We start from the raw sequence: 21,402 nt of genomic DNA on the forward strand, positions 1-21,402 counted from the left end.
TATCATAGAAATTCAACGATATTTCATCGAAACGTAGTTACCTCTTTAAACAATTATTGACGAGAATCAATTCTTTTAAATAATTGACATGTTCCGTTTGTATAATATGCATTTCAAACGTCGTGAAGAGAGCATCTCTTTTTCTAGTCTCCCAAAATTCAATGTTATGTTTATTTTGGGACGCAGATCGGGTGGCGCGGTACAATCGGATAAAATTTTGCGAGCGCGAATCTGTCTCGATTACAAGCGAGGAGCGTCGTCGCAACGGCAGATCCGCGACAGGAGATTCGTCGCGGCGGAGAACGAGCGGAACGTTTTGCGACTTGCGCGAACTTGGCACGGCAGAAGCACGTACGCCGTGCCAAAAATAGCGATCTGCAGCGAGTTAAGTTGTTAGGAGAACGAGAAGTTTTTGCGTCGCGTGCAACGGGAAATCCCGTTGAGGGTGCGCCGAATCCGCTCTTGCCACCGGCGGAGATGCTCGCGTATTCGTCGAGATATTACCCTGACGAAAAGAAAATCGAAAAAATCGCGAAATCTGCAAAAATTTTCATTTTATTTTGCTTTTGGATGATTATTAAACACACAGTTCAGAAAACTTTAAGTGCAATCTAAATCGTTTAGGAATGTTTCGCTGTGCGGAATAAAAATTTATATAGGAGCACGAGAAGAAAGAAAGAAATAAATTTGTATGGAAAGTTACGTACCAGAGGTTCTGAGATTTACAATTGAAAACACAATGATAAAGAGCAATAAAGAGCCAACACAAAGAATTGCATGCATAGCGATCACATTTTGAAGCCATTACAATTAAAAAACATCGATTTGTTATGCGTCACGGTCGGAATTATAGAACCTTTCTCGCTAAGTAAGCGTAACGTCAAAGTAATTATTATGTAATGTCAAATAAACAATCATCCTTGCAACGGTATTATAATAATTTACAATGTCGTCGAATCTGTTTTAGGATCAAAACGATTTTACGTATAGGATATTGAAACTTGAGGGATACTTTACAACCTTGTCGGCTGAATTTTCTGCGATTATATAATGTATTGGGTATTGCACACATATATTAAAAATAATTAAGTTATCAAAGTTTATTTTGAAGCTACGAAGGCTGCACATCCACATTTTTTGTTATCTTTAGGTTTGCTTCGATTCGGCCGCATTTTTATCGCTTCTTTTTCGCATCATAAAAACTAAAAATACACGCTTTTACTTCATTTTAAATGCGGAAAGTGGAAGTAAACAGGCAGTTCTTGTTCGCTTTTCTGACGCTTTTAATACGATTTAATTCTCGTTCACGCAGTACTTTTGTTAAACGTAGCGCGATTAGAGAGAGATTTTTTCTGCAAAAGACAGTATACGTAGCCTTGAATTAGTTCTACCCAGTCTAAAATCACAACAAAAAACATTTTCCTACTATAAAGATGCTTTTTTATTGAAAAAATGAGTGAAAATTATTGAGTGATGACATTAGGAACAAACCCATCCTGCAACTAAAGACACAATAATTAGACAAGTGTCGCTATCTTTCATGTTTTACATTCACTATCGTCCATCTTCTTTACTTACCGTTGGCAAGGAGGAAGCTTATATTAATTTGTGCGCATTATTAATTTTATCAAAGATAATTCAACTTCGATTATCTTATCTTCCCATACGAGGCTTGATGAGAGCGGTTCCAATATTTTTTTTTCCCAATCTTTTTGTCACAATTAATTTTTTAAATCGCAAGTATAATGAAATAAAAATGAAAAATTTATTAAAAATTATGCTGATATAACAAAATTTTATTCTTTAATTCTACAATTTTAAATGAATCTTAACGGCATTCTTGCGTGACGCTTATATTGAAATATGATATTAAAATATATAAATATTAAAAATTAAAAAAAGTAATCTCTTATCAAGTTTCTGATAAAGAAAAAAAATGACTCGAGGTTTCGTGGTCAATCTGAGGCATTTTCTCGAGTCAAAGTTCATTACATCGATGTGTCGCGCGTTAAAAGAACATATTATCGATCGGGATCGAACTTCCAGCTATGTCGTTTCTCATTTCATAAAAGCGTTGCATAAATGCCATGGATTGTTTCAGCCGAGGGAGATGATGTGCCCCGACTGTTTGCTTACCCACGTGCACTTACATAATGCGCTCGCTAAAAATATTATAGGAGCGATGATATACGGAAAATGCGGAATCGCGACAGTCTTGTTAGTGCGTGAGAGCGGCCGAGAGCGAGAAATTCGTCGAGAAGAAGGGTGAGTCACTCTTCGGGCCGTGCGAACCCTTCGACCGCCCTTCGCGACGAATATTTCGCGCGACGCATTATGTACGGAATTATTCATAGCTCAAAATGTTACACGGTCGTTTTATTGGTTGAATCTTGAGACTGTCCGAGGTTTCGAACAATCTTAAATAATATAATAAGATCTAGTCATGGATGCCCGCCATATATCGGTCAAAAGATCGACTGGCGCATTCGAAGTGTCCGGCCGGGAACGTGCGCTTAATCGTTAATCGACGCACGCGTTGGCGATCGGCGGATACGCTCGTTTGTCGGAAACGGTTTGGCGACCCGACGCACGATATCGTCGCGGCAGATTATTTTCGTCACGGGCGATGACGAGGCGTAGCGCGTCTTGTTATTCGCGATTAATATTCGCGGCTTTTGTCAATCAGACGGGAGATAAGGTCGCGCAGGGGCGTGTGCGTGGCTGTCGGTTCATGCGCGACTGCTTGAGGTTCATAGTACAACGATCGTGACCTCGCGGCGCAGATCATTTCATTTGAAGGTTCTCAATGACGATCCCGATTGCATTAGCGCGAGGTCTGATTCTTTCCTGCTTTGTTACGTTTCTCTCTCTGTACGTTTATTTTTTTACATGTGAAATGTGTACCATAAAAAGCTTAAAAGGTCAAAGAAATAAACTAAGTATATGACACATGTATGTATTATATAATAAAAAGTTAAAAAAAAATATATATATATCTTTACCTTTTAGAGGTAAAAGATCATATCTCTATTATTATTATAAATTCAGAGAAAACAAGGTTTAAAGTTATAAATAGGGGAACAATATATTTTTTTAGGTATAAAATAACAGTAGCAATTTGATTTATTAAGTTTTTAATAAAGTAATTTAACTGACGTGTTTAATAGTACAACTGCCAATAACTTATTGTATCTGATTAAAAAATTAGACATTATAAAAGTTTTCCATACTACTTTTTCTAAACACTGTATCTTATTAGGAACTAATAATAATAGACGCTTATCATTATACAATTGAAGCTTCTGTTATCCATTTTTGTTTTAGAAAATGTTTATCAATTTTAAAAGATATATTTTTTAAATATAATATTGTCAAAGAGTTACAGTATTGTATTTTCTGTTAAAAGCTGTTAAAAATTTGCTTTCACATAAATAAGAAATGCATGAAAAAAAGAAATTTTTAAAATATATTTTTATATTATTTTTATTTAATATTTTTGCACTCAAAAATATGTTTTGTATTTTTCCGTCGGTATCTTAAATCGTTGAAAAATGTCATTTTTCTTTGCGACATCTTTTTGATAATTAAAATGTTTTTGATGGCCGACATCGTTAATACAAAATGGGATAGCATTACAAGTGTTAAGAGATAAAGGAATGAATTATAGAAAAAAATGCAAAAAGTGCAGTTGGAAAGAGAATATATGTGGACTTCTTGTCTACGCATTTTCTGTCGCTATTTACATTTGTCATACTCTCTCGTCATATTATTGCATGCGTCTCTTATTTCTATAATCATTGGAAAAAATTGGATTTAACATGCATGCATTTAATTGGATATAGAAATCACCAGATAAGAGAACAACGCAAGATTGAGGGATAGAAGGAGTAGAAGGAAAACGCAAATTTGTGAATGGCAAGGTCCATTTTAAACGCGATCTTGCGTCCAAAATGAATTTAACAAATTATGATTTCAATGCCACTCGAATCTTCCGCCTCTCGAATTCACTTCAAGAGTCACCGATTCCGTAGGTGGTTATCGATTCCCTTCTTCTTCGAAGCGAGAGTATCCGCTCGCTCGTTACCCGTAATCCCCTTGTGCGATGGAATCCAGGCCACCTTGATTTTTGAGCCCCCCGTGACCGCTCTATAGTACATATTGCGAATGAGTGAGATGGTGTAATTATTGTGTGTTATGTTGTGTGATGTAATCGTTTGCAATCGGAGAATATAACTGCTGAAGGAATTTGTAACTGATGAATGATGAACAAGGTTTCGTAGATCGCCCAGGCCTCTGCTGTGAAAGTGGAAACGTCAGGGGGAAGCTTACAGCAAATTTTGATGGGCAGGTGCGGAGAGTAAACGCTCGCTCCCACAGCTCCTGTATCAAGTTTAGACCCATCTGTATAAAATGTAATTGAGTCAGCAATGTGAGGTGCAAAATGATTTCTAAAGTGCTGATTAGCTTCCTCCGCGGATACAGAATCACTATTTGGTAGGTAGAAAGGTATCAATTCAGGTTGATAGGTAAGCGAAAGGAAAGGATATGAAAAGAACGGGAGATATACAGAACGGTGCATAGTGCCTCGAATATTTTTGACTGCCAGATATGACCTGAAAATGGGGATTGCGCGGCATGCTTTCGATCGTTTGACATTACCAATCGTACCAAATTGAACATTCTCGAGACTGTCGATGACCGGGTTAAATCCACAAGAAAAACTTTTTACTAAATAGTTGTGAATAAGGTAAGAAAAGCGTTAGATTAAGGGTGGTTCTTTGGCTTCGTCCAAAATTACGTTGATGGGGGTTGAGACACGGTTATAACCCATGGCATTGCGGATCAACTTCCACTGAAGGCGCTGGAGGGCCAAAAAGAGTTGTTTGTTTCCTTTGAGCTGAAAGACGACGGCACCGTATACTCAATTGCCCCTCTAAAAACTGCTCGAAATAATGAGAGTAGTAATTGTGGGTGAGATCCCCATTTTGTTCCCGCCAACATCGTTAGAATGCTGGCGATTCGCGTCTGCCTTTATTTATTAAATATTTCATGTGGGGCTCTCTTTCCAGTAAGTATGTTGTCCAAGTTAACGCCGAGGAATCTATGTTCGGTGTTATCGATTCCCGATTCGCGGAAGAAGCGAGAAATGTGCGCGCGCGCATGCGCGCTTCGCGGATCGCTCGCTCGTTCGCTTGCTTCGAAGCTGATCTTCGGAAAGGTGATTTAGTGCCGTCGCGAAAGTCATTTCATACTTTCCGCGCCACTGCGAAAACCGGCTGGCGTAATCTTCTGGCAATATTGATTTTGGACTTGCGGTAATTATCGCGAGAAATATGTTTGCAAAAACGTTTGCCGCGTGAAATGTTTTTCACAAAAATGTGTGTAGTGACACAGTTCCATTTGACCTTATATTTATCGAAGAAAAAACGAAAGTTGAAAGGTCCCAAGAAGATATTTTTCTCTACATCTAAACGGAATAAATCTCTAATCTAGCCCACAAAATATATATTACACTCATGATTTGTTATAAACGTTCCTAAAATAAGCACACATTTACGAAATAACAATCTTGTATATTGCTGCGAAATTGCATTTTTTTTCCCTCGCAATTATCGCTCGCGTGAACAACCGAACGCAAATGATAGCAATGGAAGCGTATATATTATATATAGTGTTAAAGACAAATCGAACGTTATCGTAGATGTCATAAATGTGCGTATACTTACACACGATAATATAATGACGATCGTAAAATTGATACTGCATTGCATAGGCTCTGCGTTCCGATATTCACTATCAGTACGTTACGTAAGTTATAGATTTTCAGTACTTGCAATGAATATCGGAACGCAGCCATATAGACAGCTTTGACGATCGCGCGAACCTTCGTAAAACGATCGGTCTTCGGTTTGGCCGCTTATCGATTTTTTCATTCCATATGAATAACGTGCGAAAGACGTACACTGTTTGAATATATAAAATTATATATATACTCTCTATTTTAATTTTACGTCGATTCGACATAGAATTGACTCTAATAAGACTCTTATAGAAATATTCGTAATTGCTTGATTAATATAAAAACTTATGTGCAAATCAAGGATTTTTGATGTCGAATCGAATCGAATCGAATCGAATCGAATCGAATCTCACCCGATTTGTATTCGAATAGTTCGCAGTGTTTGCACACTTCGCATATCTCTGATAAAAATAAAACTATAATGAGGTCGGAAATGGCAAAAGTGTCAACGCAGTATTCGATATAGGTGTGTCATTCATCGACGCGTCAACGTCAAATCGACGTTGATTCAACCAATCATTTCTGACTGGGATTTCTTTTGCAGGGACAGTGAGTCGCTCCAGCCGGCTTGTTTCGTATTCGCGCGGGTCGTTCTCCGTTGCCCGGATCATCAACGTCGACGTCGACGTTTCCAGGTGGCGTGGCACTTGGATCGAACTTCGTCACCGCCGTCAGCATCGCTGGCCCGACCCTCCTCCCCTTTCTCTCCGCGTTCTTCACCACTTTCCTCCCCGCCGCCCCTCATCCGCACTCAGTCCGCGCTATCCGCCACTGTCCGCGCCCCGCGGCGATCGCTCCGGGAGTCGACGTGGTGTTGCATGCGTGCGTGCGTGCATGCGTGCGTGCGTGCGTGAGTGCGTGCGTGCGTGCGATTTCCGCGTCGACTATTCTCGTTCGACTCTCCTCGATTCCGCCACTCGTCGTTACGACGCGGAGTCGAGGATCGGAAGGATCGGTCACGCGGAAAACGCGAACGGAAGGAGTGAAAGCTGTACGCGTTAACGAGTGAGGACGAGGATGAAGTCCAATCGAGCCGCTTCATTGTCAGCCGAAAATTACGCGAAAGCGGAACGAGCGTATCACACCAATCGGGATCGTTCTGGATCGAACCCTTCCCAAGATTCCGTCGGAACGGTCCCGTGATTGGTGATCCGCCCGTTCCGCGTAATCCAGCGTAATCCGCTCGATTGGACTTCATCTTGACACTCTTGACAGGTAAAAGAAAGAGAGAGAAAGTGACAGAGAGAAAGAGCGCGGCGCCGCGGGTCCTCTTTCGCTGGTGGAAAAGAGAAAGAGAGAGGGAGAGGAGGACAGAAGGACGAGAAAGAGAACGAGGAGAGTAACTATAAACATGTCGCACGCGTGTCTGCGGAACGCCGTGATCGCCGGCGGATGGCCGACGAAGACGATGACGGCGGCGGCGACGGCGAGACAGAGTGCCGGTAGCGGCGGCGGGGCGCTGATTGGACGAGGGGTAGGGATGGCGGACGTGCCGGTGCCGGTGTCCTCCATGCCGATGCTAGTCCAGCCACTCCTGCCGGTTATTCAGTGTCGCGAGATGGCATCGAGCGCGGCGGCGGCCGCCGCGGCGAGTTCGCGCGGCAAGGTCCTCACCCCGGACAACGTCTTCGAGAACCTGCGCAAGATGGAGTACGCGGTGCGCGGGCCGCTGCTCCTTAGGGCGCTGGAGATCGAGAAGGAGCTGAAAAAGGTAAGGAGTAAGGATCAGGACAAGCTAAACAACTGGAGCCAGCGAGTCGTCCAAGGACGATATGCCTGCACTCCAGGGCTAGAGAGTGAAAATCCCCGCTGAGCGCGAGTAAAAAAAAAAGGAGCTATTTTATAGCGGCAAATATATATATATATATAGCAGAGTGCATGGAACGCGGGCGCGCAGCGGTTTAGTTACATGAGTTACATCGAATGTAAACGGAATGAGTGTGAACGAAAGAAAGAGAGGAATGGGCTCGGTGGCAGACGCGAGGTTGTCATGGTGAAACGTCAAGTATCAAAGGTGAAGGAGGGGGAGAAGAGGAGGAGGAAAAGGAGGGAAATAATCGCTAATTGAAACTCTAACTTGAAGTGCGAATCGAGCTCGGATGAGTACGAGCGGAGGATACGTTTTGTTTCAAAATTGCGCTTTTTATTATTCCCGACACGCGAGAGATAAAAGATAAGCGCGTTCCCGAAAAAGAAAACGTAAATAAAGCCGAAAGATAACGCTAGATATATTTGACGGGATTCTTGACATTGAGCAAGAACTAACCGGAAATTAATGATTAATAAAAAAGGCGATGTTAAAATTAGAGAGTCTGTTGTTCGAAATCTCCAATCTTAAACCCACGCTTTTAAATGCGAAATCGTGCTGTTAAAGCTGTGAAAAAATATTTCGGATGTTATTTATATTTTGTTAGAGATATATAGATTAGTGACTTGTCTATTCTAAAAATAAGCCGTGTAATAAATTAGCATATTAAAAGAATATAAGAAATCAGTTAAGTAGGGTAATAAGTAAATTAAAAAAAAAAAAAAATAGAACGTAATATAGAACGAAGTTACTTACATTTATTTGTAAGTATTCATCTAACTTATCTCTCGTACAAATAATTGAATTTAGACAATTACAGTAGAACGTCTAAATTGGTGGAAGCAATTTAAACTTAACGTGCGCAAACTTCTTATCTAAGAGAATTAATCCGTGAAGTATACGATAACGTGTATCGGTATATGTATAATGCATATTAGTTTGACGCATAATTGTAGTCAACATATATTATTCCATGTAACATTACAATCGGTGATATGACGGTTTTCAGACTTTCGTGTCGCCGAACGTGAGAACATATGAGAACGTAACGACGTTGATTGCCACGGGCGAACGGCTTTCCTTTTTATCTCGATGATATATATATATATATATATATATATATATATATATACGGACTGGACACATATGGTAGCCTCTTATCACGTTATCTAACTCGGGATACACGGCTACGCCATTGCTAGCAGGAACGCACGTACCTACTACACACCCATGGAAAACAAAATGCAGAAATCAATTATTGAAAAAGATACATCTACTGAAATCGAGAATGTCGAAGGCGAGAGGGATGCGAGGAGGGATGAGATACACGCGCTTTTATCTCCCACTTCCCAGAATAACGTATCCGCGTAACGACTTCCGCTTCTCGAGTTTCTGAAACTGTTCTATGTCGTTTACGGATATACAGAGTGTATTCGAAATAAACACACTTCTTTGGAGACGTTTGCTTAAGACGCACGGTTCCGATTCCGTTGATTTTGGAGCATTCAGGTGACCCAGGGTCTCGGAAAGACTTCTTTTTATGTGCATTCACGTAAAAAAAAGATGCATTTTAAAAATAGGAATATCAATTTTTCACGAATGCGAACAGCCGGTTTGTTGGAAAAAAAAAAGATACTCGTTTTATTCACCAATGCGATTATGCGATGAATAATATGCATATATTACTATGCGTACGTGTTCTCGCGTTTCTCGCGTCGGTTTTACATACAATTGCGTAACGCTCGTCGGTGACGTAGTTTCATATATAGTGCAAAGTTTATTACCCAGTTTAAAACGAAAATGTCTAAAACAACTATGATTTTAACAATACTGATCATAATAATATTATTAATCGCATTTTATGCATTAATAACGTATTACTCACCGGAACAATTAACTGATTTAATTATATTAAATTTTTTTGGAGTAAATACAATAACTTTAATATTAGTCGTACACTCTTGACAGAGTGGTCGTGGTTATAAACTTTTTTACATCATTCATAACTCTCGTGGGAATATAAATAGTGTGGTGGTTTCCCGTTGCCTTCCACACCGCTGTACAGAAGCCGTCCTATTGGATAGCGCCTTCTGCTTTTTCCTGAGGTACTTCATGGCGGTCGACGGCTATGAGTGGACCAACTGCTTAACGTCTCTTTCCGAAAGACGGAGCCCAGTTTTCCCATCTAGAGGCTACCTCTATCCGTCAGATGGGGGTGCGGTATTTTTACTGAGAAATTCTCAGTTGCCCAGTGGGATTCGAACCCGGTTCTCCGGATTACGAATCTGGCGCTCTACCCACTAGACCAGCCGCACCAATAAAAGGATGTAATTGTTTCCTCTAACAAAGACAGTCTCTATTTTTTGGTATATTACGCATACAAAAATATTTGGTATTTTTTTGTTAGAAATATTATTATTTTACTTAATTTATTAATGAATCAATATATATATTGAGGTATCGATTTTTCTCAGAAACAATAGCTGAAAAATATAAATAGTTATTTGAATTGTATATGTATATAAGCGATCGGAAATGAGAATCGCATTTTCGCTTTAAAGATTCGAATAAATAATAAAATTTCACCTTTCGTTTCAACAAAAATCCGATTTGTGTAGCTTATAGTCATTTGGAAACGTTTGAAAAATAAATACGAGGATTGCGATTGAATTTGAGATCATTTCTCTTTGTAGGGTGTTAAAAAACCTTTTAAAGAGGTGATTAAAGCGAATGTGGGCGATGCCCATGCGATGGGCCAGCAACCCATTTCGTTCCTGCGGCAAGTGCTCACTTTAACGGTTTCGCCGGATCTGTTGAACGATCCAAGCTACCCGGAGGATGTGAAGGCTCGCGCCCAGATGGTCCTGGAAGGCTGCAAGGGTGGCAGCGTGGGCTCGTACTCGGAATCGGCCGGCATCGAGATTATTCGCAAAGATATTGCACGCTATATCCAGGAACGCGATGGCGGTATCCCCTGCGATTACCACAATATCATTCTCTCGAACGGCGCTTCCGACGGTATCAAGGTACGCAGACTCGAAGCATCTTTTTTTGTCTTTTCGTTATTCAAAATTGGAAGCAATCATTTGGAAATAATCTAATCATTTAGTAATATTCTGAAAAATAGATTGACAGCTGTAAAAATAAAAAAATAATTTTAAGTAAAAAAAAAAGTTGAAAAGTTTTGCAATCTTATTACTATTTTTTTCTATGTAACAAGAATAAAAAGTTATTTTATGAGAATAGCACATACAGGGTGTTTCCTAATAAGTGGGAATTATTGCAGTGGTAGATTCAGGACACAAAAACAATGAAAAAAGTTCATCAACAAGTATTTTACCTTGTTTACGGGTTATAGTTTGTACTCCATGTTTGTACTACATGTTTGTACTCCAGTAATATCGAGCTGCTTAACGTTCTAGATGCTCGAAATGACCACATTCGGTTCGTATTTGTAAACAATATTCAATATCTTTGCAATATTTCCCGACCTTGTTGATTTCACACATTCTATTAATTGAGTTTACGCACTTCAGTTTGTTTTCTTGCTAGAAGCACTTAATAATTTATTCAATAGAATGTGTGAAATCAACAAAGTTGGGAAATATTGAGGAGATATTGCGTACTGTTTACAAATACAAACCAAATATGACCATTTCGAGCACTTTGTATGAAGGTAAGCAGCTGTAAATTACTGGAGCACAGAAATATGGTTATAACTCGGAAACAAAGGTCAAATAGGATATATGTTTATATAAACTTTTTTAATTTTTTTTATCCTAAATTCAACACTGTAATACTTCCCACTTATTAGGAAACCCTGTATATTACATATACATGTATTAGAGAGTTTTATATAATACGCGGTATATAAAATTAAAATTGGCAAATTTTAGTATTTTAGACAGACTGATGCGATACTAGCTATTTTAGTGCTATATTTTGTCTTTCTTTATCGCACTCTTGTCTGATTTCGAATTTTTCCTTTCCAGTCATTCCTGAAGCTATTCAACGAAAGGATCAATGGCAAGCCATCCGGCGTGCTGATCCCGATTCCGCAATATCCTTTGTACTCAGCAACTCTGACGGAGTTCGGTCTCGCCCAGATTGGATACTATTTGGATGAGGACAACAAGTGGTCGCTGCAGATCAACGAGCTGGAACGAGCACTAAGAGAGGTCAAGGATACGTGTAATCCTCGAGTGTTAGTAGTGATCAATCCTGGTAACCCGACTGGTCAAGTATTGACTCGTAAAAACATCGAAGACGTCATCCAGTTCGCTTATAAGAATCATCTGTTCTTGCTGGCCGACGAGGTCTATCAGGACAACATATACGACAAGGACAGTGCGTTCCATTCCTTCAAGAAAGTCATGACAGAGATGGGCGAGCCGTATTCGAAGATGGAACTCGCGTCGTTTATGTCAATCTCGAAAGGTGCGTGAGAAAAGATATGGAGAATCAGGAATATAATAACTCGTTAGGAGTCGCAAAAAGCAATTTATTTTAAATGTTACACTTTTTGGCAATTTATGACCGGTATATTCATATAGTCAGATCTTATTTCAAGACCGTCTTAAGTATAATATTTTAAGATGCTAATACAGCTTTGTGATTGGTTAATGACATCCTCAGATTGTACTGAAGATGGTTTTAAATATAAGAACCGACTATATATATAAATACTGGCATAAGGGACATTGAAATCTTAACCCCTTGGCTGTTAAGCAAAAAAAATACTTGTGGGCCAAAAATGTTTTTAACAAAAGAGTAAATAAAATTATAATTAAAAAAAAGTGCTTTCTGGGTTTTTTTAAGTCTAAAAAATTTGAGGTTAAAATTTTTAAATTTAAAATGAAAACATTAATAAAAAATTTTTTAAATTAATTTTTATGCAAACTGAGCGATATTTTAAATTATTTGGCCGTCATAATATAAATCCATTATTTTAAATTATTAATAAATTTTAATTTAAAAACGGAATCAGCCGCTTCAAAAATTTTTTAAAAAAACTTTTTATGCAATCAAATCTTATTTTGAATTTTTTACATCATATTAAATTTGCCGTTTTAAATTGTTGAATTTAAAATCAGCGGTTTCAAAAATTTTAATATAAATTTTTACGCAAATCGAACAATTTTTTGCATTTTTAGTCCACCATATTAGATCCGCTATTTTAAATTTCGCAATTTTTATTTCAGATTTGAATTCAGCAATTCTAAAAACATATAGATATTGGGGTTGCTAAATTCAAATCTATTCCAATTACTCCGTTAAAAGTAATTTTCTTAAATGTGCGCGGATTTTTTCGTCATGAACAGTTTCGGCCAATTTTTTGTGTGGAGTTTCCGTCATTGACAGTCAAAGGGTTAAATTATACATTTACGAGTTTATTCTTTTAATTGAAATATCGAACATTGATATTTGATTTGAAAAGACATTAAATCTTGGTTTTCAAGTTATGAATTCATGAATAGATTTCTTTCTCGGAAAATTCGGAGAACATTTCATGCTAACATATTTTTATTTTTAGGGTATATGGGCGAATGCGGAATCCGCGGCGGTTACGGCGAGATCATCAACATGGATCCGGAAGTGATGAAAGTGCTGTTGAAGTCGATCTCCGCGATGCTGTGTCCTACCGTGCTCGGTCAGGTCGTAATGGGCGTTGTGACGAATCCTCCGCGACCGAATGAGCCATCGTATGAGCAATTCCAGAAGGAGAAGAAGGAAACGCTGCGCTCCTTGGCAGAGAGATCGCAACTCGTCGTCGATACACTCAATAGTATTCCAGGATATAAGGTGACTGTCCTTTCATGAGAACAAAAGCTGCGTACGATCATTTCTACAATGTCTTTGCCTTTTTTTTTCAGGCAAATCCGCCGATGGGTGCGATGTACGTGTTCCCGCGCTTCGAGCTGCCGCCGAAGGCGATTGAGGCGGCACGAGCGAAGAAGCAGGAACCAGACGTCTTTTATGCGTTCCAACTGTTAGAGAACACTGGGATCTGCGTGATCCCAGGTTCGGGCTTCGGCCAGCTACCTGGCACATACCATTTCCGGACCACGATACTGCCGCAAAAGGATAAAATCAAAACAATGCTCGAAGCACTGAAGCAATTCCACATCAAATTCCTTAAGGAATATAGTTAAATAATAAATTTCCAGTTGGAAAAATTGAGATTATATAGAATAGAAATAGGAATTAATAACGAATGATCGCCTGTGCATATTGTGAGGCTGTGGGCATCTGCGTGAAGACTGATTGCCAGTCCAAACGCATCGCAAACGTAAATTATTTTTATTACGATTAATAACTCATTACCGAGAGACCAGTTATCGCATACGACGTTGTTATTGAGTTGTGTAGAAATCGTCAAAAAACTTTACATTTTGTTGTATGTAAATGTAAATGTAAATCATTGCTGAAGAATATTTGTAAATATCTGGTAATTATTATTATGCCAACAACAATCGATATTGTGTAATAGTCAACAAGAAAAAAGATTGAATATTGTTGCAGTCAAGCTGCCGTTTTTTTTTCTCACGCAATTCCTTGTTCTTTCCCAACTCAATTTCTAATTATAATTTCTTCTCTAAAGTATTATACTTTCTTTATCATTTGCAACTCTACAACACATGTACAGAATGAAATTTTGTTGTGCGTACAATATCTTCTCTCTTTCACTCGCTTGCTCTAAATGTATAAGTCTTAAATTGATTACTGTTAATTCGCAGAGGTATATGAAAGAGTTTTGAAGAGGAGGAAAATAATAAAGAACTAATTTTGCCTTGATGTAAAAGGAATGCAGAAGACTATAATATATAATTAAAATTGAATGCGTTGCGCATAAATTAAAATTGAGTAGGAAAAATAAAGACGTCAGTGATCGTTTTCTTTCAACGGTCACGTTGATTTACCAAGTGCAACTATCTCTTACAATAATAATAATAATAATAATAATAATAATAATACATACACATTCTACATCGCTATGTACAATATTTGCTATTTAAACTAATCAAAGATCCGCAGCGAGCCTTTCTATCTCGTCGACGAAGAACTTCATGTCGGCCTCAGTTAGCCCCGAGTTCTGCAGCACCATTCTAAAGAAGTTCGGCATATCTCTCAACGTTTGGTACGTAATCAGCATCGTTCCGGCTCGCACCATGCGTTCCTTGATCATCGGCGCGATCTGTAACGAAATTTTGTCGAAATAAAATTAAGATACACGGAAACTAGCAAGATAGAACGAAATAAATTAGAAATTCGAAATGCGAGAGCTAAAAAAATAACACAATTGGAAATGAATACTTCAATCAACAATGTGGAAAATCAGAACGTTTAGATTCATTATCTCGTCATTCTAAATAGAACTTAACAAAATAATTTGTTTAATTTTTTGAATTCATCGCTTTACATCTAACACCATCGTTACAAAAACGCGTTCAGATCAAATAGATTCGAGTGCTGTGCACCTTGTGGAGTGCCTGATCGAGTTCCTGGCCGACCAGGTGCCTCTTTAACGGCGGAACGTAGCGGAAGCAAACGTTTGTGCACTCCGGCTCGACGAGCAGGCGCCAGCCGTCGCGCGTCCTGATGAGATCGGCAAAGTGGCGCGAGAGCGCGAACACGCGGTCGACGTGGGCTTCGAGGCCGCGTGTGCCCTTCGCCTTCCACATGTACCAGAACTTGACAACGTCAGCGCGGCGGCCGCACTGCACGTGCCGGTCACCGCAGTCGAACGATGCGTCGTAGAACTTGTCGTTCTGGAAAAGGTAGCTCGCTCCGCAACCGTGCGCCGCTTGCAACAAACCTAAGGGTGAAACTCCGTTATACGATTCGAGATATCACTTACGCAATATCATAATTTAAATTATATAAAAAAAGATATCCTGAGATATAAACAGTTTTTTTTGCTATTTTAATTATATTTCTCTTCGATTACGCTTAAAAGTAATTGACAAAAAAAAATTATGATTTAATAATGAATAAGAAAATTGTATCAAATGCTTAATGTATAAATTAATTTATTAAAATATTAAAATTGACATATATATTGTATATTAAATATTTTAATTCTGGGAAGATATAAGATTGTTGTAATGTTAAGAGATATAGATATCTCTTAGCACAAATTGAAACAACTGCAAAAAAGAATTATCTTTTCTATTAAATAAAATAAATAAAAGTATGAAGAAATACAAGTATATATACGAAAAATAAGAAAAAAAGTATAAGGGTAAATAGGAGACCTTCGTGACGGAGCAGCAGGGTGGAACACTGCTGCGGCGCGGCGAGCAGCTTGTGAGGGTTCCAGGTGACGGAGTCGGCGAGCTGGACGCCGTCCAGGAGGCCGCGGTACGTCCCGGAAACGAGTGCACCGCCGCCCCACGCGGCATCCACATGGAACCACAGTCCGTGCTTCTTGCAGACCTCCGCGATCTCCCTGAGGGGATCAAACGCGCCTATCACGGTGGTACCAGCGGTGGCGGATACCATGAGCGGCACGGCGTCCTCTTCGACGGCTCGGGCGATCTGCGCCTCCAGATCGGAGACCACCATCTTGCCGCAGGAGTCGACTTTGACCAGGTACACGTTGTCATAGCCGATGCCCAGCAACGCGGCGAGCTTCTTCACGGAGTAGTGCGCGTCCTCCGACGTGAACACCACCAGCCGCGGCATCTGCGATAATCCGGATTGCTTCAGGTTCGGGTATCTGAAATTAATGACGACCCACTTTATTCGCGTTTAGTCTTGACGATGCGACAATGACAATAATTTAAATGAAGAAAAAGAACTATACACTGTTAAATTCGTAGTAAATTATACTTAATTTGAGTCATTTTTAACCATTCCTACATATAGGTCGCCACTGCTTTTACTCAATAGGTATATGTCATTAATTTAATTAACCAATGAAGTGTTAAAATAATACTGTTTTGAGTTAAAATAATAAATTTCGGCGCACATGTATGGTAGTTAAAAATAACCAAATGTTATTTAACTCAAGGTATTAATTTAAATTTCGTTCAATATAATATATATAAAAATATAGATATAATAAAATATAATATAGATTTCCTAGTAATATACCTTGAAAAGTAACCGGTAAATAATCACCTATGGTGACGCGCCAGGTTGATGGCGTATCCGTTCGCCATGGAGCCGCCGGGACAGAAAAGGCCCTCGCCGCTGTGCCAGCCGATGACGGCGCGCATCTCCCGCAGTACGTCCTCCTCCATCAGGGAGAACACCGGGGACACCTCGTAGGTATAAACGGACGGATTGAGTGCGTCGGTCAACCACTGACCCAGCAGCCCGTACGGGTCCAGACTCGAGAACAGCTGGTTGACGAAGTGCGGGTGGCCCGTCTTCACGCTGTACTTGATGATGTCGCGCGTCAGCATCAACAGCTCCTCGTGGCTGACACCTTCGGCTGTCAACGAGAGATCGACTACGGAGCGCAGGTCGCGAGGATCCACCCATTCGACCACACGATTCTCTCCGGAGGTGGACTGTACACACACATACAAATAGCATAATATATAACATACGGATAAAAAATATGTTAAACAATAATAAAATAAGTGAAACAGGATTGATATATGGATACACAATCAATTAGAGAAAATGCCATTTACGGTTCGGGCTGGATTTTCAAAAATAATCGCTCTTTGTCTCTCAATTCTTGTGGACGAATGTATAAAATATTGTAAATCGACATGATTTTCTTTTCACGCAAACTATCCTGCTGTTTGTTATAACTATTAACTCTGATATGACTTTTTTAGCGATAAAAAAATAAATAAAAAATTTCCAAAATCATTCTTAATTTCAAGAGTCTAAATATTATGAAGGATAGTGCAGCGTTTCGCAATGTATTTACCGACGAATTCTTAGTGCAATTCGGATTTAACTTTCGAAAATGTTGAAATATAGCTTCTGAATTATATATTAAAGATCGAAACGACGCCGCTTTCTGCGAAATGGATAGTGAAATCTTGTTCGTCGTTTAATCTTATATAGGTGAGTTTTACTTTAATAGTACTTTAGTCTCATGTTTAATCACGTTAAATGTCTAAAAAATTATAATAACAAAGAAAATACAAGAAATTCAACAGAATTTCCGTTTATCGTGAATTCCTCGAGGAATTAATAAACGAATTCGCATGAATACGCTGGATTTCTCGAGGAACGCGAGACAATGCGTTCTCGCTAAGGATTACGTTTTTTCTCACGTGTCCCTGGTCAACTTTATATGTGATTTGCGTCTGATTTACCAAGGAGCACAGCATGATAATGAGATCAATACTGGCGATTTAATTGCCGCCAAGTCATTCGTTGTTACTGCAATTTGCTATACTAATACCGCTATTATACTCGCTAATACTCGCTAAACGATGTGAATTCCGTCGTATTTGTGATGAATGGAATGGCATTAGCATAAAAATGCAACGTTAATCGCGCGTCAATCATGTGACATCCGTATTGGCTATATTAATGATCTGTACTGGCTATTAACGCATTTATGGTCATTAGAAGCAAAAATCTGATAGGTATCCTGAAAGTGTAATTTTCCAGAGATTCTCGCTTCTCTCTTGCAACATTGCGAAATCGCGCATTCGTGATACCGCTTTTGATATCACTGCAATAGAATAATGATAACACGTGATAGTATCAGTCCAAGTGATAGCGTTCTCTATAGAGACAGATATGTAAATTCAAGTAGGCAGAATAGAAGGGAATAATATTAATATTAGATGCGGAGCAGATGTGCATACAAATTAAATTTTATAGAATAAATCTTTATAGAAAAAAATTATATAGAATAAAAAAAAATATATGTAAGTAATAAAAAAATATACCTAAACATAGATATTTTCTATATATACATATATACCTTATATATTTAATATAAATTAAAAATTTTTTTAGCGATATAAATTAATATAAGTTAATTATATATAAATATAATATAAATTAATATATATAAATTAGCAAAAACGTAGAACAACGTAATATTTTATTCTATACCCAGTGTTAAATTTTTGTCTTTCTTTCCTAATTTTGTTATTATCTATTTAACAAACTTGCGCACAAGTCCTATTCCCAACATCCTACATATTTACAAAATTAATATAAAATTAATATTGTCTCATTCAATTAGGATTATTGTGCTTAAATAAAAGAAGAAAATAAATATATCTTTTTTTTAAGTTTCGGCCTTACCTGGAACACCGCACGCTGCAACACGAGCTCGAAGAAGTCCCTGAAGAGCTTCTCATGAGCGTCCCGACGCGGCATGCTGCGGAAGTCCCGTTTCTCGGCTGCCCTTCGTTCCTCAGTGCCGTTAGCGAGAGCCGGGAGACCCGAAAGAGCCAGGGTTGACGAGGAGTCCGGTAGATCCACCTGCGGACATTCCCCGGACATCTTCCGCCGGGATCCCGCGGGTAGACCACCGGCCCTCCCGAGTTTCGTCCGCGCCAATGTGGGGTCGTTAGAGGTATCCTCGTTGATGGGCATGACTGTCAAGCTCGGCCCGACTTGGTCTGTACCCGCGGCGACGAGGACGGTATCCTTTATACGTATTAACGTCGACTGCGTCAACCAAGGACGTCTCCCTCCAGTACCCTCCGGCTCTTTCCCGCGAAGCGTTTCCGCTAACCGCTTGCGTTTTCCCCGTGTTCGTTCATCGTCGCGCTCTCACGGGCGAGCGCTTCATTCCGATCGAGTTCATCAGAGAATCTGGGAGTCTGGAAATCCCCGGAAGAAAAGCTGTCGCGGGTGCAGCGGCGATTCCCTCTCATCGGAAATTACGTCAGAATTACAATTCGTATAATATATCGAGAGCGCCGATCACAAGATAACCGCCGAGCCGGATGATTCATCCGGGAAATCTCCCCGCCGGGTCATCCAAGGATTTAATAAATGTCACGTCAAAAATATCTATATTAATGAAGAATTTATATTTACATATATGTAACGAATCCGGGCAATTAACGGGGTTAATTATATAGTATTAAACATTTATCATTTATATGCGTCAATGAGAGACCGTGCAATAATATCGCGATCTCTCGTGACAGTCGTGACCCATTACTTCCGCACCATGTCGTGACCGTGACGGGGGAAAAGTGGAATCGCAAGGAGCAGCCTTCAAGTCGCGTTAAACGCTCGCGCCGTTGCAAAATAACAATAGCTCGCGTTCGCGTTCTATACCGAACCCCGTTCTCGTTCGCACGTACGCACGGAGCCAAGGACGCGCGAGGTTCACAATTATTGGTAAAACTCGTAAAAGAGTCGCGGTTGCTTTATCAAGATACCGAGAGATGCTCGCGAACACAATTAGATAGACGGCGACTTTTCCTTCACAGACGAAGAAGGATAAGGGGTAGAAGGAAAGTCTACGGTAGACTGTCTACCATTTTCCTTTCGGCTTTCCAATCGGTGATTCATCCTCTGACGTCACTTTCATCTGCAGTGATTGTCGTTTCTATAATGTCAAAGTATATATGCTATACTTTGCAGGTGCCTCCTTACAGGATGCATGGCCCCGATTCGATTCGTTAACATCGCATATATTTATATAAGTATATGTATATATTTATTTTGTGTCGGCAAACATTGTTTCGTTCGTACTGTAAAAAAAGCCACGTCCTTGCATACAAACGTTAATTACGTTGCAATCTTTTAGAGAAACGACAATTTTTAACGTTGCTGTAATGTCGCAAGCAATATTCTGTGCCATAATCGGTTTTTTTGCTGCGTTAAATTATTACTGCTTATTAGTTTCTTATTATGTTTGCAAGCTGTAGGCGGGACAAAAGTTTAACACGACACTTATTTCATATGTCAAGTCCGCTAACTTCTGCCTGTCTGTCGAATTCTTCGATTTCTTAATAATTTTTTTATAAATAAAAAGTGTGTTTATTTACGCAAGTAACGTATCGTTTGTATGTTAGATTTTAAGATCTTTTGATATTATTTTTATAATTTTATCGATCTTTCTTGATCACATATAACTCTAGAGATTTGTATATACTTAAAATTAATTACTTTGATATTTTCCTTATTAAAAAATATCTTTTTAAATTAAAGTTTTAAAAATTTAAATATATTTTCAACATTAAGTAATTTTCAATCTTATGAGATTCCGGATTGTTTGAATATCATCTAAAATGTAATGTTGATAGAAAGGCAACAAATTCCTGCCGTTAATTTGATAAACGTTTTCGAGTTCCGAGTTAGAAATTCACAATTCTATAAAAAATAAAGCTCGGTTCGCTTTAGTTCCGCTTTATCGTATAGAAAGGATAGAGATGAGAGAAAAAAATCAGAAAAAAATTACCACGGAGATCAACGTATCCGCGGCTACGTTGATAAATAGATATAGTAGAGAACCGTCGCGTCGTCCGTAAAATTAGATCACGTTTTTACGGATTATAAAAACCGCGCCAAACGTGTGTGTGTGTGTGTGTGTGTGTGTGTGTGTGTGTGTGTGTGTGTGTGTGTGTGTGTGTGTGTGTGTGTGTGTGTGTGTGTGTGTGTGTGTGTGCGTGTGTGTGCGTGTGTGCGCGCGCGCGCGCGTGCGCGCGTGCGATAAGAACCGTTAATAACGTGAAGGGGGAAAGGAGGAAAAATCAAATTTTTATCATTCAGTCGAGCTGAGCGTTTACGTGTAAAATATAATCTACATCGATATGTATATAAATTATGTTTAACATTTCATGTAAACAATGAGTAATTTTTATTCACGAATAACGCGAATAAATTTATTTTATTTTTTATTCAA

The 21,402-nt window shown here is 39.1% G+C and overlaps 2 protein-coding genes and 1 long non-coding RNA gene across 5 annotated transcripts; 2 read left to right on the forward strand and 1 right to left on the reverse strand.

Moving 5' to 3' along the window:
• The first annotated feature begins 4,087 nt into the window (after positions 1 to 4,087).
• Positions 4,088 to 6,437, forward strand: LOC143904344 (uncharacterized). The gene is made up of 2 exons (XR_013258891.1): positions 4,088 to 5,315; positions 6,345 to 6,437. It is a non-coding gene; the product is annotated as an uncharacterized LOC143904344 (long non-coding RNA).
• Positions 6,438 to 6,526: 89 nt separating this feature from the next.
• On the forward strand, positions 6,527 to 14,133 carry LOC143904342 (alanine aminotransferase 1-like). Of its 3 annotated transcripts, none has more exons than XM_077418951.1 (6): positions 6,527 to 6,805; positions 7,016 to 7,511; positions 10,301 to 10,633; positions 11,600 to 12,044; positions 13,141 to 13,409; positions 13,481 to 14,133. In XM_077418951.1, the coding sequence occupies exons 2-6, from the start codon at positions 7,152 to 7,154 to the stop codon at positions 13,757 to 13,759; spliced, it is 1,686 nt and encodes a 561-aa protein (XP_077275077.1). In that variant the 5' UTR covers positions 6,527 to 6,805; positions 7,016 to 7,151; the 3' UTR covers positions 13,760 to 14,133. The 3 variants fall into 3 exon arrangements, with proteins under 3 accessions (XP_077275077.1, XP_077275079.1, XP_077275078.1); XM_077418953.1 differs by having other exon boundaries at positions 6,527 to 6,791; XM_077418952.1 differs by lacking the exon at positions 6,527 to 6,805 and adding an exon at positions 6,825 to 6,843.
• Positions 14,134 to 14,496: 363 nt separating this feature from the next.
• LOC143904343 (cysteine sulfinic acid decarboxylase-like) lies at positions 14,497 to 20,567 on the reverse strand. Its single transcript, XM_077418954.1, has 5 exons — positions 18,840 to 20,567; positions 16,731 to 17,125; positions 15,863 to 16,326; positions 15,086 to 15,423; positions 14,497 to 14,802 (listed from the first exon to the last, which is right to left on the reverse strand). Exons 1-5 carry the CDS (start codon positions 19,131 to 19,133, stop codon positions 14,629 to 14,631), a joined length of 1,665 nt encoding a protein of 554 aa, XP_077275080.1. The 5' UTR covers positions 19,134 to 20,567; the 3' UTR covers positions 14,497 to 14,628.
• Positions 20,568 to 21,402: the final 835 nt, after the last annotated feature.

The sequence above is a fragment of the Temnothorax americanus genome, unplaced genomic scaffold (assembly GCF_048541705.1).
Source record: "Temnothorax americanus isolate GAGA-0224 unplaced genomic scaffold, ASM4854170v1 Scaffold50, whole genome shotgun sequence".
Taxonomy (NCBI): domain Eukaryota; kingdom Metazoa; phylum Arthropoda; class Insecta; order Hymenoptera; family Formicidae; genus Temnothorax; species Temnothorax americanus.

Excerpts from the sequence above, each read along its gene's own strand:
- LOC143904342 (XM_077418951.1), top strand. The coding sequence starts at position 7,152 with ATGTCGCACGCGTGTCTGCGGAACGCCGTGATCGCCGGCGGATGGCCG. Across the intron at positions 7,512-10,300 it reads TCGAGAAGGAGCTGAAAAAG|GGTGTTAAAAAACCTTTTAA; the intron begins GTAAGGAGTAAG and ends TTCTCTTTGTAG. Across the intron at positions 10,634-11,599 it reads GCGCTTCCGACGGTATCAAG|TCATTCCTGAAGCTATTCAA; the intron begins GTACGCAGACTC and ends TTTCCTTTCCAG.
- LOC143904343 (XM_077418954.1), bottom strand. The coding sequence starts at position 19,133 with ATGCCCATCAACGAGGATACCTCTAACGACCCCACATTGGCGCGGACG. Across the intron at positions 16,327-16,730 it reads AACCTGGCGCGTCACCATAG|ATACCCGAACCTGAAGCAAT; the intron begins GTGATTATTTAC and ends CATTAATTTCAG. Across the intron at positions 14,803-15,085 it reads TCGATCAGGCACTCCACAAG|ATCGCGCCGATGATCAAGGA; the intron begins GTGCACAGCACT and ends ATTTCGTTACAG.